The 13,861-nt window shown below is 41.0% G+C and overlaps 1 protein-coding gene across 9 annotated transcripts in view; it reads right to left on the bottom strand.

Annotated features, from left to right (window-relative positions):
* tanc1b (tetratricopeptide repeat, ankyrin repeat and coiled-coil containing 1b) overlaps positions 1 to 13,861 on the bottom strand; it is a 110,884-nt gene that overhangs the window by 38,182 nt on the left and 58,841 nt on the right. For 8 of the 9 annotated variants that reach the window (XM_044218049.1, XM_044218051.1, XM_044218043.1 and 5 more), the window contains 3 exons: positions 13,752 to 13,861; positions 11,048 to 11,237; positions 7,074 to 7,394 (listed from right to left, as the gene is read on the bottom strand). The exon at positions 13,752 to 13,861 is cut by the window's right edge and continues 24 nt beyond it. In XM_044218049.1, the coding sequence (XP_044073984.1) occupies positions 7,074 to 7,394; positions 11,048 to 11,237; positions 13,752 to 13,861 (621 nt within the window). Of the gene's footprint in view, positions 1 to 7,073; positions 7,395 to 11,047; positions 11,238 to 13,452; positions 13,650 to 13,751 lie in introns of those variants that run through there. The other variant, XM_044218048.1, reaches the window with a different exon arrangement.

Genomic DNA, 13,861 nt, shown 5'->3' with positions numbered 1-13,861 from the left:
ATTAGCACTAACAACAAAGCACAGCTGAGGCTGATAGAAATATGTAGCAAGTATTTGATCACAAACCAAACTATTTGAAATTTTGATCTGGTGATGGCACTACATGAAAAGTTAAGAGATCACAAAAGTTATTACAATTCATCCTGAGGGGAATATGTCATTAAGGTCTGTACAAAGTTTCATGGATTTCCATCCAGTAGTTGTTGAAATATTCCAGTCTGGACCAAAGTGGTAGACAAACCAACAGACCGACCGGCAGAGCCATCCCTAGAGTCAGGCCGCTAGCGTGACTAAAAAGCATATGCTCAATGAAATAACTATAGACTTCACTGTCCAAACTTAAAAGCACAATAAAGAGAGAGTAGCTTTGAAATGGATTTTCTACACAGGAAAAGCATGCACAACTTGAAACACAAGCCAGGCCATATCTCACTGCAAAAACTCCAGGAAGAAAAGAGACCTTGGAGATTAAGATATTCACGCCATCATAACTGTTGCATAGTTCCTTAACAACTTTTACATAATTCTCAATAGTGGGCTGTCAATCAAACTTAGCCAGATGGCTCTGTGGTGGCAGAGAGTAGTTAGCTAACACACTGTCCCTTTGAGACTGGGCATTTGGCAAGTTCTGATCTCTAAATGGAGACCCACTTAGCAGAATTTTAAATGGCTCTTCAAAACTGATCGCAGATTGATCTCTGCAACGCACTCCTGCTGTGACATAGAGGTACCAACAATTCTCTTAGAATGGACATTTTAAAAGATGTCACTGTGACCTTTTCAGAGAACTGCAGGAAATGAATGGGTTATCTGTTGTCTTTTTGCTTTCTTTTCAATCTCTAACTAAACAGATCAATGTCTACACAAAGTTGGAGGCAGAAGTGAAGACATCACAAAACATTGACAAAAACAAGTTGACACGGCCCAAAAATTACAGCAGATAATATTGTCTTGAAAAACTACCAGAGAAGACATGAGCTTACAGCATATCAGATAAAACAGTTACATCATGCCCTTCTGCTCCAGTACTACATCGAGACTACAGCATATCAAATTTAAAAAGCCATGACTTGTCTTCATGCTGCAGTACTGCAGCAGTTTGAGAGACATGATTTTTTAATTTGCAAAAATTACTGTCTGACCTCTGCAAACATCATTGAGTAAGAGATTGTGTTCACATGGACCAGGTGGAGATGACTTCAGTCCTTCTAATAAAACACAGATGTGAGCTGCACCTTACCTTGTCACTGTTCTGCAAGGTTTCGATAGAGGAACAACACATACATGAAGTTGCGTGTCAATTATAGCCCATAGCCTTAAGTCAAGACACAGTCTAACGAAGGATCTTGGATCTATTAACATTGGCAAAGATATTACAAAGCATGAGTTGTGTTAGAACAGAGGACTTTGGAGTAGAAACAAATATTGAGTGTGTACTGTACCTCAGCATGGCTCAGTCCACAAAGCTCAGCTTGAATAGCAAAACACCACAGATGCACTGTAGCACCATTCCTGAGCCACATTGACCCTAACTCAATCTCCCTGTCTGAGCAACCCGATCACAAGCAGCTCAAACTAAGATTTCAAAACCATGGAATTCCAGTGGCCAGAACTAATATGGCCCTTTGACTCTGTAAGCCTTTTTAAAAAGCTTAACACGAATGGTCAAACATAGAATTCTTATTTACCTAAGTATAATGAAGAGTAAGGGACACATGTAGTGAAATTTTGTCACCCATTTACAAAGTGTTTGTTTTTAAAAGACCTTACAGGCTAAATCCAACATGACATCAATTGCTAGATTAATTTGCATATTCTACAATTCTGGATCGTAAACAAACGATAAAGAACAATGGAACAAACTACCTAGCTGCCTTACACTACTGCTCAGGCTGAAATATGAGGTCAACACTATTCACGATAAAATCATTAAACACATTTAGATTATTTCCCGCACAAAATGTGGCAGACATTTTTTCATACAAAAACATACTGATTACAAAGGTACAAAAAGATATTCAGTCTATACCTCGGTTTAAACATTGATTGACAAAACCATATTAGGCAAACAGTCTTAAGATGTGAATGTTAGTGAGTGTTATACTGCAATTTAATAAAATATTTAGTGAAATACTAGGAGGGAAATCTGTTTTACTCTCTTTGCTTTTACAGAGTTATTCTGTTGCATATTTTTCACCTAGCCTGACATGCATTGAGCACATATATTTGATGGTTATACAATTTTGACTGATAGTTACTGAATTCAATTGTCATTTATAAAACTGCACCATACTGAAAATAAATAAGAACTATTCTTGAGATATTGTGAATCAAACTGAATCATTGTTAAGCCATTTACATCCCTAACAAAAAATGTTGTTAGTTTGTTGAGAGCTGTCTCGGCAGGCTTTTAATTCTGGGCTGTAGAAAGACCACTGCATTATCAAGGGAGGTTAAATGCTTAGAGATTGTTTGCTGCAAGGACATGAGAAAACCATTTTTTTCCATAAAGGTTCTCTGAAAACACAAAGAAGCCCAGGAAAAAAAGGAAAAACACATTTTTTTGGACTTTCTATGTATCCCACACAGCCCCTACATGTGCCAGCTATGACCTTTAAAAACAGGGTATATTTTGATATTAAATGGATGATGAATGTCTGTGGTGCCTGTTGGGGTTGCTGTGGTGACAAGTTCTTAATGCTGCCTTACACGATATGGCAGAAAATATTTTCTATTAAGAATGAAGGCCATGATAGTTCCTTAGACGGCCAACTAATGATATAATTACAAACTGCTCCTAAAGAGGCATCTGAATTCAGCTCTGTCGGTGGTGACAGGTGGTGGAAGCCAACATTTGTGCAACTTGCCACAGCACATGCAGCCTCCACACAGTGCTATTTGAGTTCCCACAGCAGCCCAGGGCAAGCTATCCACAGTATGAGTGTGTGTGTTCACCAAGGCAGTACAAATGACACTTCTCGGCAATATGCGGACATTCCTTCTACATACATAGCTAACATTCTAGAGGCCCAGCTATACACCCATTGATTGGCATGAGGCAGATGGACAAAATCCGCTTTGCCTCTGAGAAAATTTGGCCTTTGTGTTGCAACTCTCAGCAACTTTATGTGTTTCTCTTAACTGTCTGTTGTAGTTACCTTGATATTCCAATGCTTGGTCAATCGATACAAGAACAGCACAGTGTTTCATTTAGATGGGTGAAGTACATTTTATATTCTGCTTTATTCTAGGTATCACCAAGGGATGGGTTGCCAGATGATGTAACAAAAACAGTAAGGTTTTATTATTTTCTACTTTCAGTGAAAAATAGTTTTCTATGAAATCTGTTGACCGCAAGGTCTGGGAAATCCATTCATCCATCCATCCACCCCTCCATCCCTCCGTTTTCAACCACATATCAGGGTCAAGGTGTCAACAGGCAAAATAATGTTACCCACACTTTCTTCTTTAAAGCCACACACTCCAGCTCTTCTTGGGGGATCCTGAGGTGTGAGGTGGGATATGAAATCCCCCCAGCTTGTTCTGAGTCCGCCCCAGGGTCTCCACCTCTTTCAATGCCTCATGGATGCTCTAGAGATGCCCGAGCAGCCTTAACACTAGAATGGCCACGACGGTCATTTTGACCGTTTTGAAATTTATATGTGCAATAACTTTGTTGAATAAAAAAATACAATCTTGCTGGTACCTGACTTTTCCTAAAAGTATTTGTATTTTTATTTACAATAGGTTTTATATAAATTAAACAAAAGGCAAAGAAAATATGATCATTTTTACCTATTTTTACCTATTTCGGCCATACGCGGTCATATTGACCGCAGTGACTTTCGCGCTATTCTATTGTTCTATTGTGCTGGCCCCACAGCACACACAGCTCACGGCCTTCTTGTGTGTGTTTGACGATGGCATGCTGAAACACATCAGGGACTGCACTGTGGCTGAGGCACATCAGCACCGTAGTGACAGCTCATGACCTGACAATTTTGGCTAGCTGCAGATGTCAATTCAAAATCCATGCTGAACGGGGCTCCGTTTCTGGGAAAAGAGGAGACGCGGAGCAAAGATCAGCTCGTGGGAGAAAGTGTGGAGCTGAAACTGGGGGAGCCATTCCTGGGGAAGGGAAGAAATATTACCAGATAATTTCTTCTCTTCTCTGAAACTAGCCACCGCCTTACAGGCCAAGAAGACCAGCCTGGTTGGCACCCTGGGGAAAACTAAGCGTGAGTCGCCCCCCTCCGCAAAAGAGCAAGCGGAGCTGTTCAGCACATCAGTGTGCCATGTGTAGAAGCGACGTTCACCATCTACCAGGGAAAGCCGAGGAATAATGTATGTTTGCTGAGCTCCGTACACACAAGCGTGGGCATCACCGATGGGCTGAAGGCAAAGCGGGAGTCGGTGACACTGGTGTGAATATAGCGTATGCAATAATTACGGTTTACCATATGCGATGATATGAATATTGATAAATGTATAATTAAAGTTTTTTAAATGTATATTTTGGTGTTATTTGTTTTTTAAAAGATATCCTAACACAATAAATGCGTTAATCTCCCATTTGGGTAATTTATCATTAGAGATTATAGAGTTTGGAATCTAGCGGTCAAAATGACCGCTTCCGGCAATTCTAGTAAGTTTGGAATTCTGGCACTTCTAGTGTTAACTGGCTCGTTTAAGCTTCAAGGAGTAGCTACAGAGTTCCTTTCAGATGTCCAAGCTCCTCACGCTGTGCCTAAGGGTGCTCCCAGACACCTTGCGAAAAAACTTAATTTTGGTTGTTTGTATGTGATCTCACCTTTTCGGTTGCTACTATGCTCATGACTATAGGTGTTGGTTGGAATGTGAGCGATTTGCCTTCATACCTAGCTCCCTCTTCACCGTAACAGTCCGGTCCAAGGTCTCCACTCCACACAAATCTGCTTGTGGTACTACCTGACCTCATTAAGAGTAGAAGTCGCTCCCAACCCAAAGGGAGAAATCCACCGTTTTCAAGCAGAGTGCCATGGTCTCAGACCTGGAGGTGCTGACTCTCATCCCAAGTGTATGGAATGAAAGTCTACTGCATAAAAATATGAGAGTATGAAATAAAAATATTTTACTCCAACCCAATAGTGACAACATACTGGCTCTATCTTTTTTTTTTAGATATGTCATGTTAGCCTACAGTACCACATAGATCATTAGGTAGCTAGGTAGCAGTGTGTCAGAAAAAGTGAATCAATGAGAAATGTGGTAAGAAGCAATCTCATGGTGGAATAATTACTACTATGAAAAACAGAACTTTCCTCAACCCCCTGCATCTGTTAGGGAGTAGGGGATCATTTATCTACTTGTATCTGAAGTTTTGCATCAGTATTTCTAAGCAAATAAAATTCAGCCATTATATTTCTTTTCATGTTGGATCTCCACGTCTTTACTTAATGTCTATCAACAAAGTAAAGGCATATTCACAGCAGACATCTCGTTATCCAATGTGCTGCATACAGAGGTACACAGTGGAAAATAGTAACCAAGGTTCTGGCACATAGAGTGAATGCACTAATGATGAACACATTTTTTTTGTTTGTTTTGTACAATGGTATCTCCTGCATTTGGCTCCTTCCTGCTTCAGTAATTGCTTCTTTAGAATCATTATTTTTTTATTGAATACAATTTCCTTGAGCATCAACTGAAAAGAAGCACTGTCCCTGGCACACCGTGACACCGACACAGATTGGTTTGGGCCATAAATTAAGTTGTCTCACCATGTCCTTGATGTTCTTTGCCACACAGCGTAAAATCTGAGGTGTGAATTCTGCAGGTCCCTAGAGGGCAACGCTGCATAACTATGTCATCAGCCCATAAACTCTTGGAGCACACAGGAAGATGAGCACACTGTTACTCACACGCAAGCCAACACACAAACAGTCAAGCATTTCCTGGTCTGTTGGCTTTATGAGCCAGTGTGTGTCTGTGCCGTTCAGATTTATGTCAGCAGCAAAATAATGAAAGGGTATGGACTCATGGAAGAACAGAATGGCCACTGAACAGGCGTGTTCAGCACAATGCCATGTACCACTTTACGTTTACTACATGGACACAGATTCAACTGTGGGCTGTAGAAACACTATTACATGCAAAAGCATTGCACAGTGTGTGAAATACATTCATAAGCTATGGCATGTATACTATGTCTGACAACAGGCTATGCACCAACAATGTACTATTTGTTCTGCTTCTATCTCTAGTACCCGTTCTATCTTACTCTCTTACCAAAAGTTAAAGAGAACACTGCAGAGACAATTTAGAATAAGCAGGCTACCTTCAGCAGATAAGTGGGCTACTTGTTGTAAATTATAAGGGCTTTGAGACAACCATGGCACCTTTACATTGCATTACATTCAATTTGCAAATGCTTTCGTACAAAGCGATTTACAATAAGTGCATTTGAAATCAAGAATAGAAACCTGAGCTAGATGTCATCAAATAGAAAAAACACTCTGAATTGGCAGTAGACATGAGTGAATAGTTACTATATTCCATCAAGGTCAAACCCAAGGGAGGCATATTTTGCTGGAGCAGTGGGGGTAGCGTGGGATATCAACAACTGTGACTGGATATGGCGGACCATACCAGGGAAGTTCCAGGGCAGGAATGCAGAACAGATCAACCAGACAGTGACTTGCGTTTAGGTCAGACATGGCAGGCAGGGCTGAGGCACAACATACAACAGCTGCCTAATCCCAAACTTCTCATTCCCTCTATATCTACACATGCCTTTTCCTGTCTGTGTCTGTCACTTTTTTGGACTAGAAATGACACGACACTTGTCAGCCTCAGGCACAGGTCATATCATAACATCACAATCTTGAACTGACTGGCAATGCAAGCACAGTCACAGTTTTACTGTCAGCATAACAAAAGGTTACAAGGCTACAAGAAAAAAGCTTAAGTAAAATGTGTCACATAATGCTAAATGAAAGAACAGTCACTGAGGAAAGGTATACAGATCCATTCCTTTCCCCCCTCTGCACAGAAGGCATCCATATTTCAAGAGCTCAAAAACCAAGGGCTCTTACCTGCTACAGAGTTCGGCCTCGGCATCATAAGGGAAGAAGATGTCTGTTGTGGGTATGGAATGGGTCCCTCAGGTGAGTGACTTGGAGGCTGTGGTGCCCCAGCTGATGTGTTGGACTGCTGCTGCTGACCTGTCCTGGATGGGGTGTCGACTGGTGTTGCTGTGGCACTGTTGGAGTCTTCTTCGGCCACAGGAGAGCAGGTATCAGCCCGCACACTCGGTGCCAGGCCATGGCGCCCGCTGCCTCTCAGGCTGCCATCCTTACTCCACTCCAGGCTGGAGCCGCTGCGGTCATCATTCTCCGAAGAACTAGTGATGGTGGCTGAGAAGAGATGAAAACAGAGAGGGCATTAGAGCAAGTGAAGGAGGTAAGATGAGGGGAAGAGGCGAGAAATATGAGAGTGATGTTCTTTGTGTGCTATGAACATTTATCTGTCTCTAATGAGATACTGAGCTGTAATGGAACTTTTAACTTTGAATAACTCTGCTTTTCCTCATTACCCTTATCAACACTATTCACCACCTGATTTTTTATTTACAGAGACAGTCTGCTTGAAAACTGGAAATACATGATGCCATGGACTTGTTTCCTCTTCATTTCCTGTGCCCAGACTCTTCGAATGTCTTGTTCTTTTCAAGGATCATCAGTTGAAGCGTCCAATAACATAGCGACTGGATGCTGTACTATGAAACAAAATTCACACTTAAACATAAAAATGCTGAGTGAAGAACTAGTGTTGAAAACTGCCTTTGGTATTTTTGAGCTCAGACAGGTGTTTTGCTAACAGAACAACAAATCCTTTAATCCTCCCTCAGGCCAACCCGGCCTTCTAATACAATCCTAAAAGATGAGTGGAGGGCCAAAACTACACAATGACAGGCAGCTGGATAGAGAAACATCAGTACAGTCAGAGAACTGGAACTGACAGGCCAGCTGTCTGCATTTGCATCACACACTCCTAATCTGGATTTCATAATGCTGCAGCACGTTGCATCATCACTAACATTAATATAACACATCCTGGACCTTGTGTCTCCTGTGCCTTTTACCTGGGCAAATATGAAGTCATTCATGACACCAGTCACATCTAGCCCTGCTCTGAGCATTGAATTAGCAGTCATTGCGGTGTAGAAGATGTTGTAGTGATTGCTTACTTGGTTGAACTATAGCCCCTGACATTATTATTATTACAATAACTTATTATTTATTCAAACCTATAACAAGATTATCATTTTACCATACCAAAAGCAGCTATTGGTCATTACTAAAGGGCTGTTATAAGTCCTTCTCCATGCACCTTGTGCAGAAACTGTTTTGTAAATGTTAACGACATTGCAAAGCCTCCCCAATTCCACCAAGGACCTTTTAACACAGTACAAAGCAAAATGAATGTGCTTTTGAAATCAGAGTCAGAGTCAAACTTCAAAGAACAGGGAATATTAATCACAGGCTGGAATCGGACTTGTGGACACAACATAGCTTTGTTCTTTTATGCGCCTGCACAGTCTTATCAAGGTGGGATGTTGTAGACCAATGTCATATCGTGTCATTCTCTCACAAAATAAATTTTGATTTGACACAAGCAAAGTAGCTTTATAATGAGATAGACTACAACACATGCAACGTGACTGTATGTCTCATCCTGGGCGGCAGCATGTCGATGCTCCATGCAGGAAGATACTCAAAGCTTCCATAAATTATTTAGCAGTTAGCTATGATATTGCTCTGGGGGGACAGAATGACTGACTCGTGGTAATCAGTTATGTCAATTCTGCAGTATTGGAAATCCAAATTGTTGTGTTATATCTGGCTTCGGCACGCATTGTTTTTCTCCTGCAGAACAATCATGTCAATCAGTTACGTAAATAGGCATAAAATGTGTGATTTGCTAGTTAGTTCATACAAGGATAAGGAAAATGTTAAATCTTATTCCCAGCTGCTAACTCTTTCCCCAAAATCTACCAGTGCCTTCAGAAATTATTTAAGTTCAACCGAGGATAACTGGAGGATCATACAGTTACAATTTGCTATTGAATCCTCACTACAAATATTCAAAAGCCATTTTCAGAATGAATTTCTAACATTTGTATAGCCACTGAAAGCTTTGTGAGTAGAAACCGCAGACGGATTAATATATCATATAGACTACGTCATACTCCTGTCAGCTTGTGTAAATCCGCAGATGTCTTACAGGGTTATTACTAGAGATACAATACAACGTCAAACTGTGGCAACTGTCACCTCAATGCTCTCTCATACCGGAACAGCTCTATATAAACCCAATAACTGACACATGGTAGAGGATGAATACAACCTGACACAAATGCTATTCAGTCCCACAAAAAACTCAGTGGGTTTAACAAAATGATGAATGAGTGACACCACGCAGGTGAGACTTTTTGGTCTAAATCACAAAGTGCAAGTGCAACAATTCTCAGATTGCAAATTAGAAATAAAAGAGCTTCATAGGAAATACTGTAATAAGTGATAGTAATATAGTAAGTGTGTGCTGAGGAATCTGTGCTGATGATTGTAGGATAAATCTGTTGTGAAGATTTGTGCGGGATAAATGCCAAAAAGAAAAGATTACTGAGATGTCAGCAGAGCCTTTGTCATTATCTATGTTTTTATCAAACCCAGCAACTGACTGAGCCACTGGTAAGCTGGCATTGTTTGTCATTACTCTGAGGTGGGCTACTCACGCTAATAAATAAGCTGTTGATTCACTGTGCCTGGTTTCCCAATGGATCTTTAGCTGACTTGGCTCATCACTGGCATTCCAAACGTGGTTGCTGACCATTGGCAAAGGTTCCACAGGTGAAGTTTGAAGCTGGTTATTTGACATTCTACAGCATGCATTATGTCCGTTGAATGGTTTAGTTTTGCATCATCCTGTACATCGTAGAAAAGGTTTCAGTCCAGTCATCTGGACACTGTTTTCAGAATCAAGACGTTTCGGGTGCAACAAAAGCACCCGATGCAACAAAAGCTACAAACCACTCATTTGAAGCCAGCGAGGTGAAGATTCTAAGTAGAGAGAAGAGTTGGTTTGAACGGGGTGTCAAGGAAGCCATTTTTGTGAAAAAAGAAAACCCCTCTTTGAACAGAAATGTGGTCTGAGATTCAATCTGCCCAAAGTCTACCACAGTGTATTAGTACCTTGGTCACGCCAATCACATGCTAATCAGGTACTTAACAGTGATGAGGGAGGTGCAGCCAGAAAACAATAGGCCTGATTACTGATTACTGGGCCATCATGGAAACTATTAGGTCAGTTTCAGGTGAAACTAGCTAATCAACAGATACTCAGGTAGACTCCTTCCTGAGGACAGGGCTTATGTAACACAGAGTAGCTTAAATTTCTGAGTTCCCGTGCCATTTTTTCACAATTGAGAATGACTTCCGGATGGGAGCCGAAACGTCTTGATTCTGAAAACAGTGTCCAGATGACTACGACTGAAACCTTTTCTACAATAGAACACTCCTGGACGAATGAGAGACTACACCGTATCATCCTGTACAATTTAAGACAACTGCCTCAAATACAAAAGCAGTACAAAAGTAAAACATTTCCACCATTTCCACCACTAGCCCACATGTGGCTAGCTTTAACAAAAACACATTGTGTGAATCCTTGAGGCCTGACAAAGGTGTTGAATGCATTTGCTTCCTCATAAAACATTTGCAAAGCTGATTTGTAAAAATATTGTTTACTGTCTTTTTGGCCCATTGTTACATCAATTTGCACATTACTATAGCCAATAGCATAAAACATGCGGCAAGAATGTGTATTGCGCCGGCCACGTGTTCGGACTAGGACTTGCTCGTAAAACATCATAGCTCTATTGTGCTACTATTCAAAAACTCCAAAGGTTACCTTTAAGTAAGGACATGGGTGCTACTAGTCTTACAAGTTTATCCTGCACAATACAAGTTGCTATTTGGGTACAATGGAGGAGTTGGTTATTTCTCACCTATTATTCCACTGTCCTTGCTCTCAAGTGTGGAGCTGGGGCTTGTGATGGTCCCACATGGGCTGGAGCGGCTGAGAGGGGGGCGGCTGGTGGTGCTGTTGAGTGTGGAACATGGGCTGTCAGTGCTGGGAGACGCCGTGCTGCTGGTCAGTGTAGAGCAGGGGCTGATACCCTGGCTAGTCACAGAGCACTGGGGAGAAGGGAGATAGAAAAAAGGGTTAAGGTACACCAAGAATGTGCTGTACTAATCAAATATGTCAATGAAGTATGGAGTCAACTCAATATAAACTGTCAGCTGGCAACATGTACAAATTTTTTCAGCAATAAATACAACAAAATTTTTTTTTCCAACCTTATTTGGAAGAAGAACTGAGAAAACTGTAAAGAATGATTTTATCCAAGTTCATTGCCTATTTGACCTGGAGCATGTGGAAGCAATGCAAAAAAAGTCCCTCACAAATAAACAAGCCTTTCACATGTGAGCATGACACACAAGCCGAAGGGTATAAACACTATAAATGGGGCAAGGCTTGAAAATTACACACTCAAATGAAGGACCCAAAGACAATTTCACAAGGGAAGAAGTCTCTACTTTGTTGTGACACAATGGATACCTTTCTCGTGCCATCAAGTCTGTCTGACAACCATACAGCCACCAAATCTTTGTTTGACAACTGTAGAAATCCAATTTAAAGCTGGTTTCTCCAGTTTCCCCATCTTCCTTCAAATGTATTCTGATATAGTACACAATATACTGTAGCTCAAGAAGGTCATCCTTGTCCCACTGTAAGAAGAACCAAAGCCTTCAAACAGTTCCACACCAGAGACTGAGCCTGATTATTACTGACTAAGAACTCTTCCCTCATTTTGTCTCCCTCACTCACATAAAGTCCATTACATTCAACAAACTTTATTTTTCACCAACGGGCAATTTCTTTAGCAGGCACAGTGCTATCTTTACAGACAAAAAGACAGCATACAAAAATGTCCATAATGTAGCTCCATGATTTTCCATAATCCAGTCTCTTTGGGACCTTGGTCACATCAGAGGAATGCTAATACATTTTATCAATCACTACCTATTTTCACATAAAATAGTCCAATATTACAACTACTGTTACAAGCCCAGGTCAAATTAAAACAACCCTCATCCTCAATACACCAACTTCGTTTGCAGATATTTTGTTGCCTGAGACTCTCACCCACAGTTAGCTTCTCGAGCAGCCCTTACTACCAAGGCTGTGCATTGTCTCAGCATCCCAGCAAAGCATTTTTTAAGCCTCTTTCACATACTGCATATTAATGCACTAAAATCTTTGATGATAATTATTTACTCCAACTGCACCAACCACAGTACTTCTTACTGTACATACGTAGTGATTATAATTGAGTTTGACAAACAATAGAAATCTTTGTCCTGCTTAAAACATTAAAGCAGTATTTCAAAATAACAGAAAATGTGTGTGTGTGTGTGTGTGTGTGTGTGTGTGGTTTATTTTTATTTTTTTTTGGGGGTGTTCAAATTCAACCCGACTGAACTCACAAAATAGTAAGACTCTTTAATGCTTAGCTAATTTGAGACAGAAGTGGGACTAACCTCTTGTTCGAGATGTACTGACTGTTTAAAGCTCTGCATGTTTGTACAGTGGCATGCTGAAAGAATACAAACAGCAGAACAGGAGGGCGCTGCATGGCTTAAGGCATCATTAACAACTTGTGGAATGCTAATGGCAACTACATAACATTTCCTATTTCTAAGTCTCACCTGTTTTTTGCAAAAGCATGCCAGTAGTTTTTGCCTGGCAATTTCTAACCTAAGGCTGCAGCCCAGAGCTTATGCCACCTAACAAATCACAGTAAGAGCCAAACAGCTTCCTGACATTTAATAATTTACTGTAAGGCAGAACTAAAAACAACATGCTGAGTTAAAGACATGTTGTAAAACAGCAGTATGGAGGAAAAGAGAATTGCTGGCAGATGACAATAATGTGCTCCTCCCCAACTGAGCTCTGAAAACACACACCTACACGCACACAAACAAACACAAAGTAAAAACCATTACGCTCCCATACTGCACGTCTCCTTTTTTGACAGCTCAACTAATGAACCTAATTCATAAATTACTTTATAAGTCTCTTTCATGTTCCTAGAATTGTCAAAACGCATCCAAGACATGAGAGCTGGGCTTTGCTTTGCTCTTCACACAGCCCCAGCTTAATTAGTAGAGCCAAACAAACTGAGGCTCAGACCTAACATAACTCTATTTCTGGACCCGGGCTCAGACACTCTTGTTACATACTCAAGAGCCCCTGGAATAGCACTCAAGTTACTGGGAGACACACACCACACTGGAGAGCCTGCACTGAAATAAAACCACATGCAGATAATTTTAAATAGGCACTTACTTTCTTTAGAACATCTTTAACATCTCAAACAAAACTGTTTGACAGTTACCGTTGTTTTTTGTGCCCAAATAATAATTCCCAAAGGTGCCTCCGAAATCCCCATCCAAAGATAATTTACAGGGGAAGAAATTAATGAAGCTGCAACAAAAAAAATCCATTCTTCTGTTACACTGTCACAACTACCTCCTTCTCTCATCCTTTCCCTCTCTCCTCTATCTCTCTATCTGTGTGCTGCAGCAGTGGCAGCAGCTGCTGTTGGAAGAGGGAGGGAGTTGGAGGGGAGGGAGAAAATGAAATACCTTCTTTTCATTCTTGTCGTCCATAGGTATGCGTGCCGTACCCGGGATCCCTTCTCCTAGTAAAAAGCCCAGCCTTGTCATCAGTTCCTGAGTGGCAGGGGAGGAGGAGC

This window comes from Siniperca chuatsi, linkage group LG12, assembly GCF_020085105.1.
Source record: "Siniperca chuatsi isolate FFG_IHB_CAS linkage group LG12, ASM2008510v1, whole genome shotgun sequence".
Taxonomy (NCBI): Eukaryota; Metazoa; Chordata; class Actinopteri; order Centrarchiformes; family Sinipercidae; genus Siniperca; species Siniperca chuatsi.
The sequence above is the reverse complement of the archived record's forward strand: the minus strand, read 5'-3'. Positions and strand labels throughout refer to the sequence as shown.